The sequence below is a fragment of the Colobus angolensis genome, unplaced genomic scaffold (assembly GCF_000951035.1).
Source record: "Colobus angolensis palliatus isolate OR3802 unplaced genomic scaffold, Cang.pa_1.0 Scaffold44, whole genome shotgun sequence".
Taxonomy (NCBI): Eukaryota; Metazoa; Chordata; class Mammalia; order Primates; family Cercopithecidae; genus Colobus; species Colobus angolensis.
Genome location: NW_012117821.1, coordinates 2,631,841 through 2,654,789, shown reverse-complemented (window position 1 = coordinate 2,654,789; position 22,949 = coordinate 2,631,841). Strand labels below are relative to the sequence as shown.

The 22,949-nt window shown below is 45.7% G+C and overlaps 1 protein-coding gene across 2 annotated transcripts in view; it reads right to left on the bottom strand.

Moving 5' to 3' along the window:
- The window catches only part of CAMSAP1 (calmodulin regulated spectrin-associated protein 1), an 81,444-nt gene that overhangs the window by 44,185 nt on the left and 14,310 nt on the right, over positions 1-22,949 (bottom strand). Inside the window, exons 3-7 of one of the 2 annotated variants that reach the window (XM_011957305.1) lie at positions 19,874-19,954; positions 18,749-18,781; positions 15,884-16,025; positions 4,072-4,211; positions 3,887-3,983 (exon numbers count right to left, since the gene is read on the bottom strand). In XM_011957305.1, coding sequence (XP_011812695.1) covers positions 3,887-3,983; positions 4,072-4,211; positions 15,884-16,025; positions 18,749-18,781; positions 19,874-19,954 — 493 coding nt within the window. The remainder of the gene's footprint in view (positions 1-3,886; positions 3,984-4,071; positions 4,212-15,883; positions 16,026-18,748; positions 18,782-19,873; positions 19,955-22,949) is intronic. The other variant, XM_011957306.1, reaches the window with a different exon arrangement.

Genomic DNA, 22,949 nt, shown 5'->3' with positions numbered 1-22,949 from the left:
GAGGCCTCAGAAATAATGCCACACATCTACAACCATCTGATCTTTGACAAATTTGACAAAAACAAGCAATGGGGAAAGGATTCCCTATTTAATACATGGTGTTGGGAAAACTGGCTAGCCATATGCAGAAAACTGAAACTGGATCCCTTCCTTACAGCTTATACAAAAATTAAGTCAAGATGGATTAAAGACTTAATTAAACATAAGACCTAAAACCATAAAAAACCTAGAAGAAAACCTAGGCAATACCATTCAGGACAAAGGCATGGGCAAAGACTTCAAGACTAAAACATCAAAAACAATGGCAACAAAAGCCAAAATTGACAAATGAATCTAATTAAACTAAAGAGCTTCTGCACAGCAAAAGAAACTATCATCAGAGTGAACAGGCAACCTACAGAATGGGAGAAAATTTTTGCAATCTATCCATCTGACAATAGGCTAATATCCAGAATCTACAAGGAACTTAAAACAAATCTACAAAAACAAACAAACAAACAACCCCATCAAAAAGTGGGCAAAGGATTTGAATAGACACTTCTCAAAAGAAGACGTTTATGCGGCCAACGAACATAGGAAAAAAAGTTCATCATCACTGGTCATTAGAGAAATGAAAATCAAAACCACAATGAGATACCATCTCATGCCAGTTAGAATGGCGATATTAAAAAGTCAGGAAACAACAGATGCTGGTGAGGCTGTGGAGAAATAGGAACACTTTTACACTGTTGGTGGGAGTGTAAATTAGCTCAACCATTGTGGAAGACACTGTGGCGATTCCTCAAGGATCTAGAAACTGAAATACCATGTGACCCAGCAATCCCATTACTGGGTACATACCCAAAGGATTATACATCATCCTACTATAAAGACACATGCACACGTATGTTTACTGCAGCACTATTCACAATAGCAAAGACTTGGAACCAACCTAAATTCCCATCTGGATAAAGAAAATGTGGCACATACACACCATGGAATACTATGCAGCCATAAAAAAAAAAGGATGAGTTCATGTCCTTTGCAGGGACATGGATGAAGCTGGAAACCATCACTCTCAGCAAACTAACACAGGAACAAAAAACCAAACACCGCATGTTCTCACTCATAAGTGGGAGTTGAACAACGAGAACATGTGGACACAGGGAGGGGAACATCACACACCAGGGCCTGTCAGGGGGTGGTGGGAGCTAGGAGAGGGAGAGCATTAGGAAAAATACCTAATGTAGATGATGGGTTGATGCGTGCAGCAAACCACCATGGCACGTGTATACCTATGCAACCAACCTGCAGGTTCCACACAAGTATCCCAGAACAGGTGAGGGGAGGGGAAGAGGAGAAGAGAGGAGGGGGGAGGGGGAAGGGAGGGGAGGCGGAGGAGGGGAGGAGTGAAGGGAAGCCAGAGAGGATGGAGCAGTGGAGAGGGTGCGGCAGTCATGAAGGCATCAAACGAGGAAAGCCTATTCTACCTTAAATGCAAGAACAGAAACTAATCTGAAAACAGGAGTTAGCAATAGCCTTGGCCGGACGCGGTGGCTCAAGCCTGTAATCCCAGCACTTTGGGAGGCCGAGACGGGCGGATCACGAGGTCAGGAGATTGAGACCATCCTGGCTAACCCGGTGAAACCCCGTCTCTACTAAAAAAAACAATACAAAAAACTAGCCGGGCGAGGTGGCGGGCGCCTGTAGTCCCAGCTACTCGGGAGGCTGAGGCAGGAGAATGGCGTGAATCCAAAAGGCGGAGCTTGCAGTGAGCTGAGATCCGGCCACTGCACTCCAGTTTGGGCTACAGAGCGAGACTGTGTCAAAAAAAAAAAAAAAAGCAATAGCCTTGACTTAGGGCTAACCTCAATTAAAATGAAGGAAGCAAGTTTAACAGCACTACAGTGTTTCTTGCTATAAGATGGAATAGTTACGGCAGAAGAAGAGTTGGGAAGGAAAGTAAGTCCAGGGATGAAAAATTAGTTCAAGGTCACCCATGAGGAAACGAGGTGACTTAAGAACATTCTAACAGCAAGGTAACCCAGTTCTAAGCTTTTTGCCATTACTCTTTCTTATTGTAAAATAGCACGCGCGCGCACACACACACACACAGAGAGAGAGAGAAACTGCATAAAACATACATAGAGCTTAACAAATAATTATAAAGCAAAATCCAGGTAACCACCACTTGGGTCCAGAAGAGAGAAAGTCACCAGTCTGCCAAGAGCACCCAACATGCCCAATGAACCACTGCTTTTTGCCCCCCTACACACACACACGCACACACACATGTGCACGCACACACACACCCCCTGGAAAACACAGTGGAGCTCTGCCTGCTCTCCAGCCTGTCCATATGATTCTGTGCCTTCATTATCAGGAGCATCTTCCTTGCAGCTGCTCGTGGCTGTGGCTCACACATGCCCAGTGCTGTACAGCTTCTTGTGGCATGGGCATAGAACAATGCACCCCCCTGACTGCAGAGGCACATTTGGGAGCTTCTTTCTAGCTATTATGAGCAGAGCTGCTCTGAGCATCCTTTCCCTGTGTCCTGATGCACAAGTACCAAGTTTCCCTGGGGATACACCACAGGAACGGGCTTGCCGAGCCAAAGGGCAGACAACCCACAGGACTGGGTAACACACCGAACAGCTTCAGAGGCAGCTCTGAGTAACACTCTCGCCAGCAGTGGTGAAAGGTGCACTCTCAGACACTCTCCCATACCTGGTCCCGTTCTACCATTCTGCCACAAATAGATCGGGAGGATACATACACACACAGATGCTCCTCAGCTTACAGTGTGGTAATGAGCCAATAAACCCATTGTAAAATGAAAATATCGGTGAGTAGAAAACACACTGAATACACTTAACCTAGCAAACATCACAGCTTAGCCTAGGCGCCTTCAGTGTGCTCAGAACACTGACATCAGCCTACAGCCTGGAGAAATCTAACACACAGCCTGTTTTAGAATAAAGTGCTGAATATCTCGTGTAATTTACTGAATGCTGTACTGACAGTGAAAAACAACATGGTCGTAGGGCAAGGGAAGCACGGTTTCCACTGAACACGCATCGCTTTTGCACCACTGTGAAGCTGAAAAATCTTAAGCATTATAAGCCGCAGGCCGTCTGGGTGTCACTTTAATTTGCATATCCTTGATGATTGATGCTAAGCAGCGTTTCATAAATCAGTCAGACACATGGGGTCCCACTCTCATCAAGTATTTGTTCTTTTGCCTTTTTTTTCTGTTGGTTCTTCTTTTTTCTTACTGCTATGAACGAGCTCTTTATATATTCTGGACCCTAGCTCTTTACTACATGCACTGCAAGTACCTTTTCCCCCTCTATGGTTATTAATAGTTGGGTTTTTTTTTTAATTATCTCTATCATCTTTCAAGGAAAAGAAGGTCCAAACTTTAATGTGGCTGAATTTGCAATCTTTTCCTTTGTGCCTAATACTTTCATATTCTTTGTAAGAAATAATTTCTTAATCCAAGATTATGAAGATATTCTTCTATATTATCTCCTTAAAACTTTCTAGATTGTTGCTCCTGGCAGATTATTTTAATCTGTAGTAAACAGCTTTTTTTTTTCCAGTTTGTTCATTCTGGCGGTGAGAACAGCCATCCTGGAACTTTTAGAGTTGTGCAATTTTTAGAGCTGTGATTCGTAACTGAATAGTTCATCAAAATCACTTAGAAAGTCTTTCCCCAAACTCTCACGCCCATCTCTGGGATTCTGACTCCACAGGGCAAGGCAAGGCCCAGGGCTGTGCAGCTGTACAGAGCTCTTCCAAGAACTCTGCTGTGCGAGAAACAAGGACCCACTGGAGAGCACTTTCTGATACTCTATCTGGGCTCTCAAGGAAACCGCTGCCAACCTGAGGAATGTCTGCCACTCACCGTCTTTCAGCTCCTGAACATCCCTGGGCTGAACAAAATCCGGCTTGACATTCTCAAACCACCAAAAGAGCTCCGCAATAAAAACCATAACATTCGGCTAAAAGACAAAAACAAAACACCAAAGTATGGTAAGTAGTTTATCCACACATGGTTTGAAAACTGCATGCCAAATAATTCGTTATTACCTTCAACACTAAGGGCGCATACAGCATATCTTCCAAGGTGAGATAAAAACATTTATTAAGATATTCATTGGAGAATTCTCTCAGAAGCCGAATATTATACAGACTGTCGGCCATCGACGTTACCTCCTTTAAGCATATATCTAATAGACAAAAAGAAAATCACAATTTATTATAAAGGTATTCTGCTTCAAAAGAGAGAGAGAGACAGAGAAGCATTCTGAACTGAAAACCATTTTATATAAAGGTAGTAATGAAGATAATGACATTGAGAAATGTAGGGAGTATAGGATGTATAACAAGTAACTCTAGGTATAAAAAGAAAACACTCAAGACAAGTCCAGGAACCTCTCAAGTCTGAATTTGATGGTGAACATCCAGAAAGCATAATAGAAATCACTCAGATCTCAAGAGTGGGCTTCCAAAACAAACAGCAACAATCACCTTTCGGTTGACAGCAGAGCCCTGCTGTATGTAGCCAGTAAATGTGGAGCCAAGTTTCTTCCACCCATCAAAACCCTCTGTTTCCGTGTTTGTAAAGGGCCGGGGGAAGGCAAATGAATAAAAGGTAAAGCATCAGGCTCATCCACGCCCACTCAGTGATAACACAGGAAAGTGACTAATCACAAAGATCAAGGACAATGCATAGCCCAAGTCTCCTTCCATGAAGAGGTGGAGACTGGTGGCTATAAGCATCTGCAGGGCAACTTTCCACTGCACACCACTTTGCAGACCCTCCATGGAGGAAGCGCCAGTGCGGGCAACAAGTCACAGGACCAAAGAGAATGCCCCTCCCCAGTCTAGGCACCCTGGTGTGGACTCGGGCGGCCCTCAGATAAACAGCCCTGCGGAGAGCAGGGTGCAGCTCAGGACTCCCTGGGAAGTGACTTTATTTTGCTTGTAAATATATACATAGTGAAAAAAAAATAATTTCAGAAATAACTTTTTACATAAACTTTATTTCTATGGAAAAAACCATTTTCAAGGCTTTAGAAGTGCGTACAAACTGGACCCACGGCATCCAGAGTCATTCATGGATTCTGTCCTCCTCAGTCACCTAAGCAGATTCATTCTCAAAAGAAACCTTTAAAGCTGAGGAACTGCGCACACTTACACCGCTAAGGATGTTTCCTTTGCTACCGTTCTGACCATCAAATGTTAACGTCTTATGGGCTTCAGATCTTTTCTTTTAGAACTAAAACAGCCGAAATCATCTCCATCTCCAAAGGGAACCATTCTCCCAACGCTGCCGCGAACCTTCCCACTCCTCCTGAGTATTCTACACTGTCTGCATCCACAAGTAACACACAGTGTTTGTCTCAGCCTTGAGAAACTTACATGAATGGTAGCAGGCTATGCCTTATTTTAGCAGCCAGTTTTTCCCCCAAAACTCAGTATGATGTTTGCAAACAGATCTATGTTGATATGGGGAGACTTCCGTCACTCATCCTGACCGCTATGTGGTCCTCCACGATTTCTCAACATTACGACAAATGCTGCCGTCACCAAGTTTGCATGTGCTGTCTATGCGTGTACAGACGGGTGTTGCCCAGGCATATTCCGAGAGTGGACTCACTGGGCCACGAGCTAGGCATGCCCTCCTGCGTCACCTCGCAACGCCCTTCTGCGTGGTCGTGCCGAGCTCCAGTCCCACCGACGGCACTCCACAGCTTGTCCCTTCCCACCTGCACCTCAGAACGGAGGGGTGTGAGCACCTCCTTCTCAAAGAGCATGCCTCTGACGACCGGTGTGTTTTACTTTTTCACGGTTACTGGCCATGAAGGGTCCTCTCCTGTGGGCCCTGTCCGTATCGGCCTTGGGCTGTGCATCTTTTTCTTACCGATTCTGGAATCCTTTATGGATTGTGATTACGAAAGGACTGTATAACAGTCCTTCATCAGGCCACATGTGCTGCAAATATTTTCAATGGGTACAGTTTATCATTTCATTTTGTTTATGATGTGCTTTTGTCACAGGAAAGTTTTACATTTTCATATGGTTGCATTTAACAATCTTTTGTATTGGTGCTTTTTATAATTTCGGCAATCCATCTCACGAACATCATAAAAGTATTTTCCTTTATCTTCTCAGGTTAAATTTTAAATTTACTTCTTAAATTTTACTTCTCAGGTTCACATCTTTACTCCGAGGAAGGGGTGTTTCTGGCTCAGGTGGGGTGGGGTTTTATGGCACTTTCCCATAGAGATGTCAATGCCGCCATGTTCTTGGCCAGCCAGTGTGGCTCCCCTCGGTAAGGCCACCTCAAAGGCACCAGACTCCCTGCAAAGCATCTCTTTTCTCGGTTCTACATGTGGTTCATTCATCTGGTCCGTGTGACTGTCCCGGAACCAAAACCACACTGTTTTTGGTAATGTAAAGTTAAGCAAAACTTGGTATTTTTAGGGCACAGACCCCGCACATTCTTATTCTACAAAACTACTCAGCTAAAATCTGGGACAATTTAAGCAACAAAATAAAAATGAAAGTAATGAATTATGACCTATTGAATAAAGTAAGATCCATGATGCCATCCGGATATAAACAAACACATGAATAAAGAAGCAAGCAAGTGGGGCAAATGCTGACAAGATGGGAAGACGCACTGAGGCTGGAAGCCATCCGCAGGTGGAGAGACCAGCAGGTGAGAATCTGACGAGAAACGTGATATTCACAGTCCAGAGCCTCTCCCCACAAATTACTACTGCATTCTAAAGCAAAAACAGCAAGCTTAGAAGCGGGGAAGGCCAGCACATGCCACCTGCACCAAGGGGTGAAGCTGGAGTCACCAACACGGAGATGTCCCAGTACTATGCCCCTGAGGTGACACGCTGGGAGGACACACCACAAGGAAACTCCAGACAAACACACCAAGGGCCACTACTCACAACCTTACTCTTCGAAAACATCAAGAGTCAAGAGAGGTAAAGGCTGGAAACGACTCCAGGTGAAGGGAAACTATGAGGGGACGCTGGGCCAAGCAGGGGCTCCTGGGTAGCTGAGCGAGTCTGGACCAGGCTGGGGATCTGTGTGCCAACGTTAGCTTTCCCAAGTTTTGCTGTGTTACTCTCAAATGGCTGAGAGAGACAGAGAGTAACACAATCCAAGAAAATTTCTGCATTGCCTTGTTAATATCTGTGAAGACAAAAGTATTCACTGGACTGGCAACAAGTTTTCAGAACAATCTGGAGAAAACACAAGTTTTAATATGGACTGGGGATCTAAGAACACTTGTTTCAGTCTTCTCCCAAGAGAAATAGAAAAGCGTATGGACTTTCCTCGCCTCTTTTCCGCTGCACTCACTCCCAAGTGCCTCCCAGTTCTCACATGACAAGAGAATGCTCATACAGAGTGGGCACTGAAGTGCAGGGCAGGGGCACAGGGCAGCCCTGGCTACGGGTCCCGCTACCTGCCCCCTGCCAGGCTCAGAGAACCTGCTCTGTCAGGACACAAAGGCACCACTGCTCCTGGGCCTTCACTGGAACTGCACCTGCCACCGGGGGGGCGTCAAAAGTCTATGAGGTCCAATCAAGCCCCGACGAGGCCCAGAGCCACCATGAGAAAGGGGCAGTGACTGCCCACAAGTGATTCCCTGCCCCTACTGAGATGACCACAGAAATGTGTTCAATTTGCGCTAATATTTTACATAGGATTTTCAATCTACACGAACATGGAAAGCCAGCCTAGAATTTCCTCTCATAGTCTACTCGGTGCCAGGGAATAATCCCCTCTTTCGGGCCACTCCATCTTTTCCTATTATCTAGGACACGGGACATAACACAGGAGCAGACAACTCCTTGAGAGTCTGGAGAAACGCCCCCGGAAGAAGCTGGTCCCTGTGGATGCATTTGTTGACTCCTGAGTCCGTTTTCTTTGTAGTTACGGGTCTATTTAGACTGCCCACCACTTTTGGCTTCAAAGAAGATTGCCCGTTTTGTCTAACATTTCAAACACATATGGCACACAAATATTCTCAGTGTTTTTATTTTAGTAGCTGCTATACATGTATTCTTGATCAATCTTTCCAGATTATCTATTTTATTAATTCTTTAAAACAATAAGCTTTTAGTTTTACATATTCTCTAGAACTTTGGAATTTTTTCTACTTTATTCACTTTTTGCTGTTAAATTTGCCAAAACTTTTTTTTTTTTTTTTTTTTTTAGAGCAGGTCTCACTCTGTCATCCGCAGTGCAGTGGCACAATCACAGCTCATTGTGGCCTCAGCCTCCTGAGCTCAAGTGATCCTCCTGTCTCAGCCTCCTGAGTACCTGGGACTACAGGTGCACGTCACCAGGCCAAGCTAACTTTTTAATTTTTGGGGTCTCATTATGTTGCCCAGGCTGGTCTTGAACTCCCTGCCTCAGCCTCCCAAAGTGCTAGAATTACAGGCATGAGCTACCACATCGAGTAAATTTGCCAATTTTTTTTTAACTTTTATTTTAGGTGTGGGAGGGTACATATGAAGGCTCGTTACACAGCTAACCTCACGTCACAGGGGTTTGTTGTACAAATTATTTCATCACCCACGAATTAAGTCCAGTACCCAACAGTCATCTTTTCTGCTTCTCTCCCTCCTCCCACCCTCCACCCTCAAGGAGATCCCAGTGTCTTGTGTTTCCTTCTTTGTGTTCTTAAGTTCTTATCATTTAGCTCCCACTGTTTTTTTTTGAGACGGAGCCTCACTCTGTCACCCAGGCTGGAGTGCAGTGGCGTGATCTCAGCTCACTGCAACCTCCACCTCCCAGGCTCAAGCAATTTTCCTGCCTCAGCTTCCCGAGTAGCTGAGACTACACGTGTGCACCACCATGCCCAGCTAATTTTTGTATTTTTAGTAGAGATGGGTCTTACCATGTTGGCCAGGCTGGTCTCGAACTCCTGACCTCTGGTGATCTGCCCACCTTGGCCTCCCAAAATGCTGGGATTACAGGCGTGAGTCATTGCGCCTGGCCTCAGCTCCCACTTCTTAAGTGAGAACACGCAGTATTTGGTTTTCTGTTCCTCTGTTAGTTTGCTAAGGATAATGGCTTCCAGCTCCATCCACATTCCTGCTAAAGACATGATCACAATCTTTTCTATCGCTGCATGCCAAAATTTTAAAATTTTTATTTTACTTTAAGAAGCTGGCTGGGCTCATGCCTGTAATCCCAGCACTTTGGAAGGCCAAGGCACGAAGACCACCTGAGGTCAGGAGTTCGAGACCAGCCTGGCCAACATGGTGAAACCCCATCTCTACTAAAAATATTTAAAAATCGGCCAGGTGTGATGGTGTGCGACTATAGTCCCAGCTACTTGGGAGGCTGACACACAAGAATTGCTTGAATCTGGGTGGTGACAGAGGTTTCAGTGAGCAGAGATCAGGCCACTGCACTCCAGCCTGGACAACCAAGCAAGACTTCATCTCAATTGAAAAAAAAAAAAAAAAGCCAAACTATTTGTTTTGAAAAGCTTAAGAGAAATAGGTCTCTGCCTATATTAGTCCATTTTCACACTGCTGACAAAGACATACCTGAGACTGGGCAATTTACAAAAGAAATACGTTTATTGGACTTACAATTCCACATGGCTGGGGAGGCCTCACCACCATGGCGGAAGATGAAAGGTACATGTCACGTGGCGGCGGCAAGAGAGAGAATGAGAGCCAAGTGAAATGGGTTTCCCCTTATTAAACCATCAGATCTCATGAGATTTACTCACTACCACGAGAACAGCAGGGAGGAAACCGCCCCGTGATTCAATTATCTCCCACCAGCTCCCTCCCACAGCGATGGGAATTATGGGAGTACAATTCAAGAAGAGATTTGGGTGGGGACACAGAGCCAAACCTTACCACTGCCCGTTCCACTCCTTCTGCCCGTGGCCTTGGTAAGAGAACACGCAGCCCCGCCCTACCCTATCACTAAGAGGCTACAGCCCACTGTCACAGCAGACAACAACCACAGTGCAGGTGGTCCTCTGTGTGCCTCCCCAGCCTCTCCCCCCAGTGGCCACACAGCAGAGGATGTGTGATTAAACCCAGACCGAGTCTCTGTACACCATAACTATGTAACCATCTTCCACAGCTGGGCTACACAGTATCTCTACTTACACTCCTTGGACAACTCTTCATTTTTCCTGGATTTAATACTTGGCTCAGTTATTCACCTATATTATTGCCTCTGGGCCAGACAGGCCAACTGCCTTCTACTGATCTGTGCCTCTGTCCCATGTTCCTGGCCCATCTATGGGAAGGCTGGCACTGCGGATTTCGGCCCGAGCCTCCCTCCACCTCCTCTTCAGGATGGTGTGCGTGGGCACGCTCCCCGGCACTGGGAAGGCACCACCCAGTCATCTTCCTTCCAGGACTGTGGCTGAGGAATCTGGTGTCATTGGGGCTGCCTGCCTTGCGTGTAACCCGCTTGGTCTCTCCACAGTTATTTGGGATCTCCTCTTTCCCAGGGGTTCCGGAGTTCATCATGGTATGCTTTGCCATGGCCCTTCTTCAGGAATCCTGCTGGCCACCCAGTGGGTCCTTCCTACTTGCCACTCATGTCCTTGGGACATTTTTCTGCATTTTATGTTGACAGAGTTCTTTTCTCCTACTTTTTCCTCTCTTTCTTCGTAGACTGATCCTTATTTTTCTATCTTTTTTCCCTTATTTCCCTTATTTCCCATCTCTTTGCTTTTCTGGCTCTACTTTCTGGGAGATTTCTTCAACTCTGTCTCTAGCACTTCAGTGGCTCTCCCATCTTAGCACCAAAGATTTCCTTCCCAAGAACTGGTTTTCAGGGGCTCTTCAGAATTCTCCAAACAAGCTGTAGCACTCCAACAGCTGTTCTAAGTCTGATGATTCTGTACATACTTATGTGCCACTATCTTGCAGACATCGTTTCCCAGAGTCCTGCTGTTGGTTCTGAGGTCCAAACCCTCTCATCTCTTAACATTTTCTGCTGCTCACCTGCACCATCTCTGCTGATTTGGGTTCTCATTCAGGTCAGTGGCTTTCCTCAAATGTCAGGAATCTTTGGCTGCTGCTCCTCGTAAGGAGTGAGTCACTGCGGGTCTTTTTCCTGAGGCCGATTTCTGCAGAGAAGAATCCTTCCCCATGCTGCATGTGGGGCAGGTCTGAAGCATGGAGTCAAGCAAGAGAAATGGTGGCTTCTGGGGCAGGGTGCACCGGGAGGAGAACCAGTCTCACCTTCAAGTGTGAAGAATTTTACACAAAAGCCCTGATTTCAGTGTCACCTCATCCCTGCCTGCACCTGGGGTCTGAGGCTATAGTTTATCTGGCTCAGTTCTCCTCAAGGGTGTCCCACATCTACCAAGGGCATGTGAGGAGAAAGGCACCAGAAGCAAAGCGAACCGGAGCTCTCACTGCTGGAGACCAACTTTCAAAGAATCCACCCCAGGCACTGCTGTCCACCAGCATCCTTGGTGCTCCATTCTGCTGTCCAGGGTCCTACAGGATGAGCCTCCTTGCTTCCCCAGCTTGACACCCACCCCTCCTCCACTTTGTTCTTTTTTTATTTTTTTAATTACTTCTCCATTAGTAGACTTGTTCAGAGTCCAGATATATCCTAGTTTCATCCAAAACGGAATCTGCAATTCAGTTCCTTATTCTCCTTGTTTGGGAGTGACTTCTGACTAACAGAAATGGACAGAAAACCGCCCTTCATTTCTCCTTCAACTTTTTTTGGGTTTACTTCTATGTTCTTTTTCTGATAACAAACACCTACTCAACACCAAATGGCCCCAAACACAATTTCAGATGACTGGGATACATCAGTGAGCAAAACAGGTAAAACTGCCCCTGCTGAGCTCACACTAGCAAGGACCACTACGTTTTCCCCTACGGTCCATGAAATATTTAAATGTCTTTCTTCTCTGGCTTCCAGGCATTCAATCTTTAAGATTTTAGAATAACTGTGCATTTGTCAGGGTTCTCCAGACAGACAGAACCAATAGGACATACGAGAGAAGTTTGCTCACATGATCACAAAGAGCAATCCCACGACAGGCCAACTGCAAACTAGAGACTCAGGGGTGGCGGCAGGCCTGGGTCCAAGTCTGGAAGCCTCAGAGCCAGTGAAGCTGTTGTGCAGCCCCCAGGCCAAGGCCAAAGGCCTAAAATCCCCCAGGAGGCCATGGTGCAAGTCCCAGAGCCTAAAAGCCAAAAAACCTGGAGCGTGATGTCCAAGGACAGGAAGAGAGAAGGTGCCCCACTCAGGAAGGGAGAGAGAGCAGAGAGGGAGAGTCCCCCTCTTCCACCCACACTGAGGGCAGGTCTTCCTTTCTCAAGCCACTGACTCATACCCATCACCCCTGGAAAAACCCTCAGAGACACACCCAGAAACAGTGCTTCATCAGTCACCTAGGGATCTCTCAATCCAGTCAAATTCACACCTGAAATGAACCGTCATTAATTCACAGGCAGGAAAAGAGGCTGCATCTTCCAGCTGGTGAATTCTCACTTGACCTCACTGTGGAGAATGTACTGGTTCTTTGGGATCTGCTGCAGTCTCACCTGTGGCCTTAATCGACTGCACGTTTCATAAAGGCTCCCATGCTTGTCTTTACTGTCTGTTGCATGTTTTATAAAGACTCCAGTGCTTGTCTTTACTGTCTGTAAGTGAGCAGATTCCACAGTGGCTGGTGCACTGGATAAAGCCTGAAGTCCTCTATGGCCTTACTAAATTGTCTGCTTTATCAATCAGTTTCTGTTACATAAGTCAGCAATGTGGCTCTGTCCATTTCTCCTTGTAACTCTGCCATTTTTTGTTTGTTTGTTTGCTTTTTTAAGACGGAGTCTCGCTCTGTCACCCAGGCTGGACTGCAGTGGCGCAATCTTGGCTCACTGCAAGCTCCGCCTCCCGGGTTCACGCCATTCTCCTGCCTCAGCCTCCAGAGTAGCTGGGACTACAGGCCCCCACCACCTCGCCCGGCTAATTTTCTGTGTTTTTAGTAGAAACAGCGTTTCACGGTGTTAGCCAGGATGGTCTCGATCTCCCAATCTCATGACCCACCCACCTCGGCCTCCCAAAGTGCTGGGATTACAGGCGTGAGCCACTGCACCTGGCCATAACTTTGCCATTATTTAAAATCCATTTTGATGTTCTGCTCTTAGATATAATGAGTTTCAATACAGTCACACCTTCCCATAAACTGTTCACATGATTATAATTGGTAATGACCCTGTATCCTTAGCAATTCGCTCTGTCTTAAGATCCCCAACAGACATATAGGGCAGGCTGCACACAATGAAGGAAAAGTCAAATTTACGAACTAGAAGGTAGACTTCAGAAAGCATCCAGGGCCAGATGCAGTGGCTCACATGGAATCCCAGCACTTTGGGAGGCCAAGGCAAGCAGATCGCTTGAACCCAGGAGTTCGAGACCAGCCCGGGCAACATGGCAAAACCCTATCTCCACACACACACACAAAAATACAAAAGTTAGCCAGGCACGGTTGTATGTGCCTGTAGTCCTGGCTACTCAGGAGGTTGAGGTGGGATAATCACCTGAGCCTGAGAAGTCAAGAGAAGTCAAGGCTGCAGTGAACCAAGATCACACCACTGTACTCCAGCCTGGGTGACAGAGTGAGTGAGACGTTGTCTCCAAAATAAATAAATTAATTAAATTAAAGGCATCCAGAACTCAGCAGGGAGAATATAAGAGATGAACACATAAAAGAAGGTCCCATGGCCAGGCGTGGTGGCTCACGCCTGTAATCCCAGCACTTTGGGAGGCCAAGGCAGGTGGATCACCTGAGGTCAGGAGTTCAAGACCAGTCTGGCCAACATGGTGAAACCCCCATCTCTACTAAAACTACAAAAATTAGCTGGGTGTGGTGGCGGACACCTGCAATCCCAGCTACTTGGGAGGCTGAGGTGGAAGAATCGCTTGAACCTGGGAAATGGAGGTTGCAGTGAGCCAAGATCACGCAGTTGCATTCCAGCCTGGGTGACAGAGCAAGACTCTGTCTCAAAAAAAAAAAAAAAAAAGTGCCAAGATAAGACCTGGGGGATGAAGAAAATCGCAACACAGCTGAAGACTCCATCCCCCATCTCCTGTCTTCTTTAATATGTCTAGTTCTCTTTTTATGTCCATCATTTTAAACATCCTGTTATCTTTCACCCACGTCCTGGTGCCAAATGAGCTGCAGTACCTGCTTTCCCTGCATGGTTTCTGATTTCTCAGAGTTCGTCTTCCAGCAGGGGTTCTTCTCAGTGGGCAGCCAGCATCCCCCGGCTCATGGAAATGTCCCTGTATAGCCAAGCTGTGCTTTATCCCTGCCAGGGTCCATGAACTTCACTAGTCCTAGACTACTTGTTGCACTAACGTTCAACCGGCATTCCCACACCACATAGGTGACACACATCTCAACCTTCCTGTGATCCACCGTGTACCAAGAGCTGCATTTCCTCCTTAAAGAGCTTCTCCTCCACATCCTCAGAGCCAAGGGCATCTGTCAGGCCTCCTTTTCACTCCTGGGCAGTAGGTGGAGTTTTCCAGTCCTCTTCCCAAGAGGTCCCAGCTACGGCTCCTGACAGCACACAGGCCCAGGGCCAAACGAACATGGAAACTCAGGCCCAGGGGCCCCGGGGCACCTACCTGTCCTCCACTGAGTTTTCACTCAATGACAGAGATCATCTCCTGGTACCTGAGGCTCTCTCCTTCTTCCTCTTTTTTTTTTTTGTTTTTTTTTTTTTTGAGACAGAGTCTTGCTCTGTCGCCCAGGCTGGAATGCAGTGGTGCAATCTCGGCTCACCACAGTGTCTGCCTCCTGGGTTCAGACAATTCTCCTGTCTCAGCCTCCCGAGTAGCTGGGACTACAGGCACGTGCCACCACGCCTGGCTAATTTTTAGTAGAGACGGGGTTTTGCCCCGTTGGTCAGGCTGGTCTCTAACTCCTGACCTCAGGTGATCCACCTGCCTTGGCCTCCCAAAGTGCTGCGATTACAGGTATGAGCCACCGTGCCCAGCCTCTTCCTTTAAGTGCAGCTATATATTTGTGAAACTGTTTTGTCTAAAAAACTATATTTTCTAGCACTTTTACGATCAGCAGGAATAAGATCAATGTCAGCTCAATACACCCAGCACCTGAAGTCCGACACAAATGCGTCCATATTAGTTTGGGGGGCACCTCCTGGCCTGGTATCTGCCTACTTCGGCATGAAGGGTGCTTAGCAAAACCTAAATCAGAATTCATGCTCCCCCGGTCCCTGTCCAGACACCCACTGTCATGCTGGTGACAGTCATTCACTGTCTCTCTCCTCATTGTTAGGTTGTAAACACCTGGAGGGAGATATGCTGTCATCAGAACATCCCCAACACCAAGCGTGTGGCAGTTGTTCATAAATGGTTCATAAACAGACTCAATTTTGCATTAATTTTCCCATCCTCAAACTAAGTTCTAGATGATTTAAATCAGTTGAGGAAGGATTTACAAAAGCTACCCATTCTGAGACATAGGTAAAGTCACAAATACTTTCACACATTACTCAAATACTTTCAAGTACAATTTCTCTCTCCCTCTCCACCACCCTCCGCCCCTGCCCCGGGCTAAGGTGATCCTCTCTCCTTAGCCTCCCGAGTAGCTGGGACCACAGGCGTGCGCCACCACACCCGGCTAATTTCAAAGTGCAGTTTTGTCATCAGATAAAATGCAGGTTAAGTATGAGCACATCATCCCCCAATTTTTTCATCTATAGGCTAACATCCCCATTTATATTAAAGATTCCATTTTCTTTCTCTCTCTTTTTTTTTTATATGTGGATTAATGTACACTATAATTTTCTTTTAAGCCTTTCGGGTCTGTTTCAGGGAAGCGTTCTCCACTCACCATCCAGTTTCATCTGCTCTGGGCAGTAATAGTGAACCACAGCTAAGAGAGCAGCACCATCACTGCCGTCTCTCATCAAATCCTCCAACAACGGGAAGTAGGGTGACTGCCTAGCAGAAAGGTGCTCTCGTCGATAGCGGACCTGCAGTTGATAAAAGGAAAACGGTCTCTGCATGTGATGTCTCTTCACTACCATATATGTTACAGGCACACTGTTAGATCGAGAATTAATATAACGCCTAACAGACAACATGGAGAACAATTGCAATCATCTAGAAAAAGTTAGAAACATCTGGATTACGTACTTTGCCTGGAACATATATGTCAAGATCCAAGGAGCTGGGCTTCATGGCTACACTGGGTAACAGCAACTACTTGCTAGCAATACCAGAGCCAGTCTACTCTAAACTGACCTGGAAGCAAAGGCTGCCACTAGTGCAGGCACACACGGGAAAGGAGACAGAACACACACCTACACTACCGAAAGCCGACGTACTAGACACTAACGAGAAACAAGTTAAATGGTGAACATCCTGACGCTAAGAAGACCCAAGTTACTGTTACTTTTCTAAGTAATATCACTAGCCTCAGTCATTAAGGAAAACACAAAACAGCATTAATATTTAGCTTGAGAAATTTCAGAAGCCAGGTTAGACAAAATTTCTCATAACACAACCACCACCACTCTATTAACGGCAATGAAGCATCAGGAGATGAAATCCATGCAAGGTGCTCCAGAAGACAAGTGTCTGCTCAAGGATTCTGTGTTTCTTCATTTAGAAGAAGCCACACGTATGGCCTTCTGCGCTCCATCAAACCCTCAGATCTGCCCGCGTATCTGTGTGTCAGCTTACAAGAGTACAGACACAGGCGACTGAGGGCAGGACACTCAGCCCCAGCCCCACTGCCAAACAGCCTGCAGTACGCTCATGTTTTCTGCATTAACAGCCACAATACAGCTTTAAAATATGGCATTTCTTGCTAACCACATTTTCTCCACAGGAGGAAAATACACGATACAAACTAGAGGAAAAAACCAGCAATCTACAATAAAAATGATTGAATTCTGAGAGTGATGCAGCTGAATCAACTTGAGGAGAAATTGTCTAAAATCAATAATTTCAAGTTGTTATGTCAGTAAGTACACCATACAGAATAATCAATACTGATGTTTAGCAAAAAACATGTGTAACACATTCTCAAATTTAGCAATAAGGCTTATTTTATGTCAGTAAAATCCGCTTCAGCACACACTTTAACTTGTTTCTCGGAGCCCACGGCACACTCTACAAAACGTGACCCGCCTCATACTGTACCACGCGTGCAAACTCCACGGGTTCCAGCATGCAGTGCACCACAGCATGCGCCAGGCCAGGCTTCCACACAGACAGCAGACACGTGAGGGGTGGCCACGGGCATGCGGGAAAGCACATGGTTTCTTGATTAAAGATGGATGGGGTGGGCTTAAGGTCAGGTGAAACACTCCAGAACTACAAGAGTCCAGGAACTTGTATAGTTGCCTTGCAAACCAGGTGTTTTGAACCTCTAGGCTGTACAGTGTTGAGGTTAGACCTCTAAATCTGTCCGTCTTCCCCAGGCCTTTCCACACTTCTCCTCACTGACCTACTTACCAAACACTGGGGTCAGAAAGTTAGGGTTACGAACTATCTAATAAAAAAGCATTAAGGGACCTACTGCTCTTGGTAACATGTTTCTGTTTTTATAAAACTCTCATGTGAAACCTCACTTCCTGCAGGACAGATGAAGTCTGTGAGCCCTTGACTAAATCACGTAAGTGCTTTGATATTTAGCTCTTCAGTCTTCAGGATTTAAAAAGTTAAAAGATCTATACTGATTTAAAATGCTTTCTTCTTCCTTCTTATTAATATATTTCAAGAGAAGCAAAATGATCTGTGAGCTCCGCAGCAGAATCTACCGCTGCTCAAAGGAGCCCTGTCTCCCAGCTCACTCCCACTGCTATCGCCTCGAGGACGGACTTCAAAGGAAAATAGGGGCCCAATAATGACACTGAAGGATGCAGGCAGTTAATGGAGTACACATAAAGCCCTCTGCAAGATCTGCATCCAAAAGTTCCCGAGAAAGGCACCACTGGCACCAAGTACTCTCCCCGGGGGCCTGGGTAACAAACTGGCTCTGCTTCCAGAATGGGCCACCAGGTGGAGCACAACTAGGGTTGGAAAACCAAATGCTATTTTCACCTTTCTTTTTATGTGAAAATTCACACTTAACTCCAGAAAGCCTGTGTGGCCAGGCTGACCTAACTCAGACCCTTGCCTGGGAATAAGGAAATGTCCCTTCGCCACTCCATGCAGACCAAGGCAGCAGGAACAGAGGAGAGCAGAGGAATCTGACACGCTGGTGAGAGCCCCTCTCTGCAGCCCTCCAGCCCTAGTCCACCAGGTGCATCACCCGCATACCTGGACGACCCAGCTGATGGCTCCTAACAGATGTCATGTTAAATACCACAGTCAGGCAAGGTAACATCAGAAATAACAACATATAAAGAGTAACTTGGGCAACTAGACCACTTCTCATTCTCTCTGTATCTATCACAAAAGAGAACGCCCTCTCATTACGTGCACGTTGATCACTTAAAGAAGTAACCACGAAACTGGGCGAAATGTAACTTAGAGTTCCAAAGTGCCATATTACAAGGCCTATTCAGCTCAGAATCAGGCCATTTCTTGTACTATATAAATAACTCCAAGGTGGGACATTTAAACAACAACAACAACAACAACAAAAAAAAAAAACAGTTTCGGGTGCGAGCAATTTTTAATGGAAGCAAGTGATTGCGACAGGATGGCTCTGTAGATGGCAGCTGGAGGCTCAGGGTTCACTTACAGGCACTAACTTCCAATACCACTTGGAGGGAGACTGCTCAGGAAGCGAGAGAAGGAAGGCAGGAGAGGAGCATCAGCAGAGCAGGTCCACGTGTGGACGAGGTAACACACACTTCCCCACGGCGTTTACACGACAGAGGCAGGAGGGCCTCTGATAAGCAAAGTCTTCCCAGTGTGCGTGGCCATAGGCATGTTGTATTAGCAGATGATTAAAGTGGAAGATCACGAGTCACCTCCACAACACTATTCTTTGCAGTAGCAAAGAATACTTCGGAAACTTGGTATGGGCTGGGTACCAAAAGGCAAGAAGTCAGCTCTGACGCGGCAAGGGTCTAGTGCTTAGTCTGTACCCATGTGTTAAACATGACCATCTGAGGAACAGGGAGGAAGCTCAATGCTTAAGATCCAGATGAGGGAGGCATACCAGGCGGCCTGACTCACCTGCCCACCCAGCTAACAAATGCATGGCCAGGGGCCGGTGCCACTGGACGGGGAAAAAGGAACAGTGGAAGGCGGTACACCGCCCTCCAAAGGCGAGACCTTATAGATGGTCGGGCTGCATCTTGTGTGCACTGAACTGAGTGAATTCAGTCACACATGTGCTTGCAAAAGAGAAAATAATGTCAGAGGAAGAAAAAGGCTAATGGCTGGAAGGTGCAGCCCAGCCATCATGCCACTTCAGCAGGCACGTAGGGTTCATCCAGGAGAATGATGGCAAAGGCACACAGGTACGTCACCAGCTACGCTGCACCTCATGGGCCATTCAAGGACTTTTCGAGGGCATCTTTAGCAATAGGCAATTTTCCCCTTGTTTGTTGACTTGTGGAAGCTAGCGCCCAGGTGGGCCCTATGTCCCTCACTCAAGGTTCCCAATTCCCCCAAATACCCTCACCCACCATAAAGTGCAATACAAAACACCCCTGCCCAGGGAGAGACGGGACAGGCTGCCGTGGTCACATCTCACTGAGGTGTGGAGAATCAGCCCACCAGGTGAATCCAAGAGACTAGCTGCTTCTTTGGTGAGTAAAAATAGAGAATAAGCAAATGATGGGAACTAACAGAATTCTTTAAGATTGGGAGCAACATTAACTTAGTGCATTCCAGAGAAACTAAATTCACCCTTTACCTTTTGATGAGCTGGACTCTCCAATAACTGCTGTTTTAATTTCACTTCTTTCTCTGTTATCTCTCTCATTTTAAGATTTACCTAAAGTAGAAGAGAAATGCATTAAAGAGGTAACTGCTGTCCCACACAACTGTATCTCCACAATTATCCCCCAGAGACCCCACTTCACCTGATTTACCTCTGACTCCTAGACGTGGGCATTGTTCAGGCCAATTACACAGATACAGAAGTACATGGATTCCCTGTGATCCACAACAAGGTCTGCCTGCTACCACCAGGAAACCACCTGCCCGGACCCCCACCCCGACGCCAGCGCAGTGCTCCCCCTTCACTGCGGGACAGAGTCACTGCATCTTGGCAGTGATCACTCACCGAACAACTACTGTCAAACAGCTAAGCTTCTCCAACACAAACAGCAAATGCCACTTACAAAACAGTCTGGTGGAGACATCTCACTGAAGAGCCTAACTTGTGATAGGATGACCAGGTCACACATCCCAGACCATGCAAAAACCATACCAAATCAAATCTAATTATAAAAGTTTAACTATAAACCCCTTAAAAATTACTTCAACTTCTTAGAAATTTAAGTATTCTCTCCTATAATTCCTAACTCAATATCAAAATTGCAATTATGAAGTATGGAAAAAACACTCAGCAGTGCTTAAAGGGACGAGGTAAAAGCCATGATCAGACGAAAAGGCACGGAGCTGAATGCTTCGTCATCAAACAACACAGACAAGGGAGTCCACCATGCACATCAAATCAGGAGAACGACAAGTGTCTTTAAAACTAAAAAGAAAGACAAAAAAATCAATATAGATAATGTAAAATTCAATCAATGAGAAAGTAGAAGAAAGGATATTTAAATCCACAACTAAGTTTTGTATGAATGATTGAAAGAGTCCTTTGCAAAGGACGAGTGTGGCTGCTCACACGTATAATCTCAGCTATTCGGAAGGCTGAGGCACGAGGATCATCTGAGCCCAAAAACTGGAGGCCAGCCTGGGCAACACAGCAAGACCCTGTCTCTCTTTAAACAAAAAAAAAAAGCCTTTGGAAAATCTAATCAAGAAAATGAATGAAAATACCAATACATAACATGAAACAAATAGTCATATTTTTGGAGGAAAGTCAAAGCCACTAAAAAAGTACCAAGTAAAAACACATCCTTCTTAAAATGTAAATTAATTTGAAATTTTTAATGAAACTAACATTTTAAAGGAAAATATAATTATACATTACCAAAAAATCAAGAAGACTAAACATAGTAAATCAAACATTTGCTTGTAACTCTGATCCCTGTAAAAACAACACAGAAAAGAAAATTTAAAAGCTGAAAATCCACAGGACAAAGAAGGAAAGAGGGGAACCCTGTAAGTAAGGGAAAGCTACACAGAGCAGAGTCAGTGCAGTCCCAGTGCTGGGGAAGAGATGCCAGGCAGGGGCCCTGCAAACACCCCCAAGATGCCTCCCATCCTCAGACCAGAGACAAGGCTGCAGACAACGGTTGAAAGTCAGTGTCTAAAAAAGTTGGAGAAAGAACTGTCAGCCCAGTCCCACCTCATCTCACAAAGTAACCCCAGCAGCACGACAGAATGGAGCCATATTTTCACCTGAAAGAAAATTCAGACAACCTAAAATTTTATATCCAGCCATATCTTTGGAAAATGAAAGCAAAATAATGTCTTTTTCAGAAAGAAAAAGCTGAGAGAATTCAGTAGAACTGCCTGTAAAAAAAAATGCTAAAAGAAGTTGTTTGGGCTGAAGGAAACGATACAGATGGAAAACAGTTTTATTCAACCTCTACCTTATAGTACAATTTATTTTGTATTCCGTGACCACGTGGTCAGCAGGCACAAAGCACCTCTCCTGTGGACCAAATGACAACAGTGACCTTGCGACATGCATCTGTGCACCTGACTTGAGCTACAAGCTGAGCCATTAACAAACCAGTTATTCACATTTGCAAACGTGTTAAGACATCATCTAAAAACCAAAGAAGTGTTTGTTTTTTTTCTTAAATGAATGTCTGTCACTAAAGGAAAACTACTTGTTTCCAGTAATAAAATATGAATTTCAGAAAAAAAATAAATTTTGGAAAACTTGTTTCTGCCACCAAAAGCTAGATAACTTCCTAATACATAAAGGCTTTTCTGATGAGACTGGCGATTTTCTTTCTTTCTTTTTTTTTTTTTTGAGACAGTGTCTTGCTCTGTTGCCCAGGCTGGAGTGCAGTGGCACGATCTCGGCTCACTGCAAGCTCCGCCTCCTGGGTTCACACATGAGGCAGGGTTCTCTTGCCTCAGCCTCCCGAGTAGCTGGGACTACAGGTGCCGGCTACCATGCCCGGCTAATTTTTTGTGTTTTTAGTAGAGATGGGGTTTCATCGTGTTAGCCAGGATGTTCTCAATCTCCTGACCTCGTGATCCACCTGTCCTGGCCTCCCAAAGTGCTGGGATTACAGGCGTGAGCCACCATGCCCAGCCGAGATTGGCGATATTAATGAATATAAGTTTTGATACTATAACATGAAATGTGACAACATTTGGAAGATCTACATAACTCAGTGAAACAATTTTCCAAATGACCAAAGCATGAAGGTGCAAAACCCTGGGTGGGTAAAAAGTCCAGGAAGAATGCAGGAACCAGAAATGGTTACTATAGCAATAATAGAGTATAAAAAACTCACTGATCTAGTACCCAGAATCTACAAAAGAACAATGCAATAATAAAAAGGCAATCCAATTTTTAAATAGGCAAAGGGTATGAATTCCTCCAAAGAAGATATACAGCCAGGCACGGTGGCTCACACTTGTAATCCCAGCACTTGGGGAGGCCAAAGCAGGTGGATCTCTCAAGCTCAGGAGTTCGAGACCAGCCTGGGCAACATGACGAAACCCTGTCTCTACAAAAAATACAAAAATTAGGCATGGTGGCCCACACCTGTAATCCGAGCTACTTGAGAGGCTGAGGCAGGGGAATTGCTTGAACCCAGGAGGCAGAGGTTGCAGTGAGCCGAGATCGCACCACTGCACTCCAGCCTGGGCGAAAGAGTGAGACTCCGTCTCAAAAA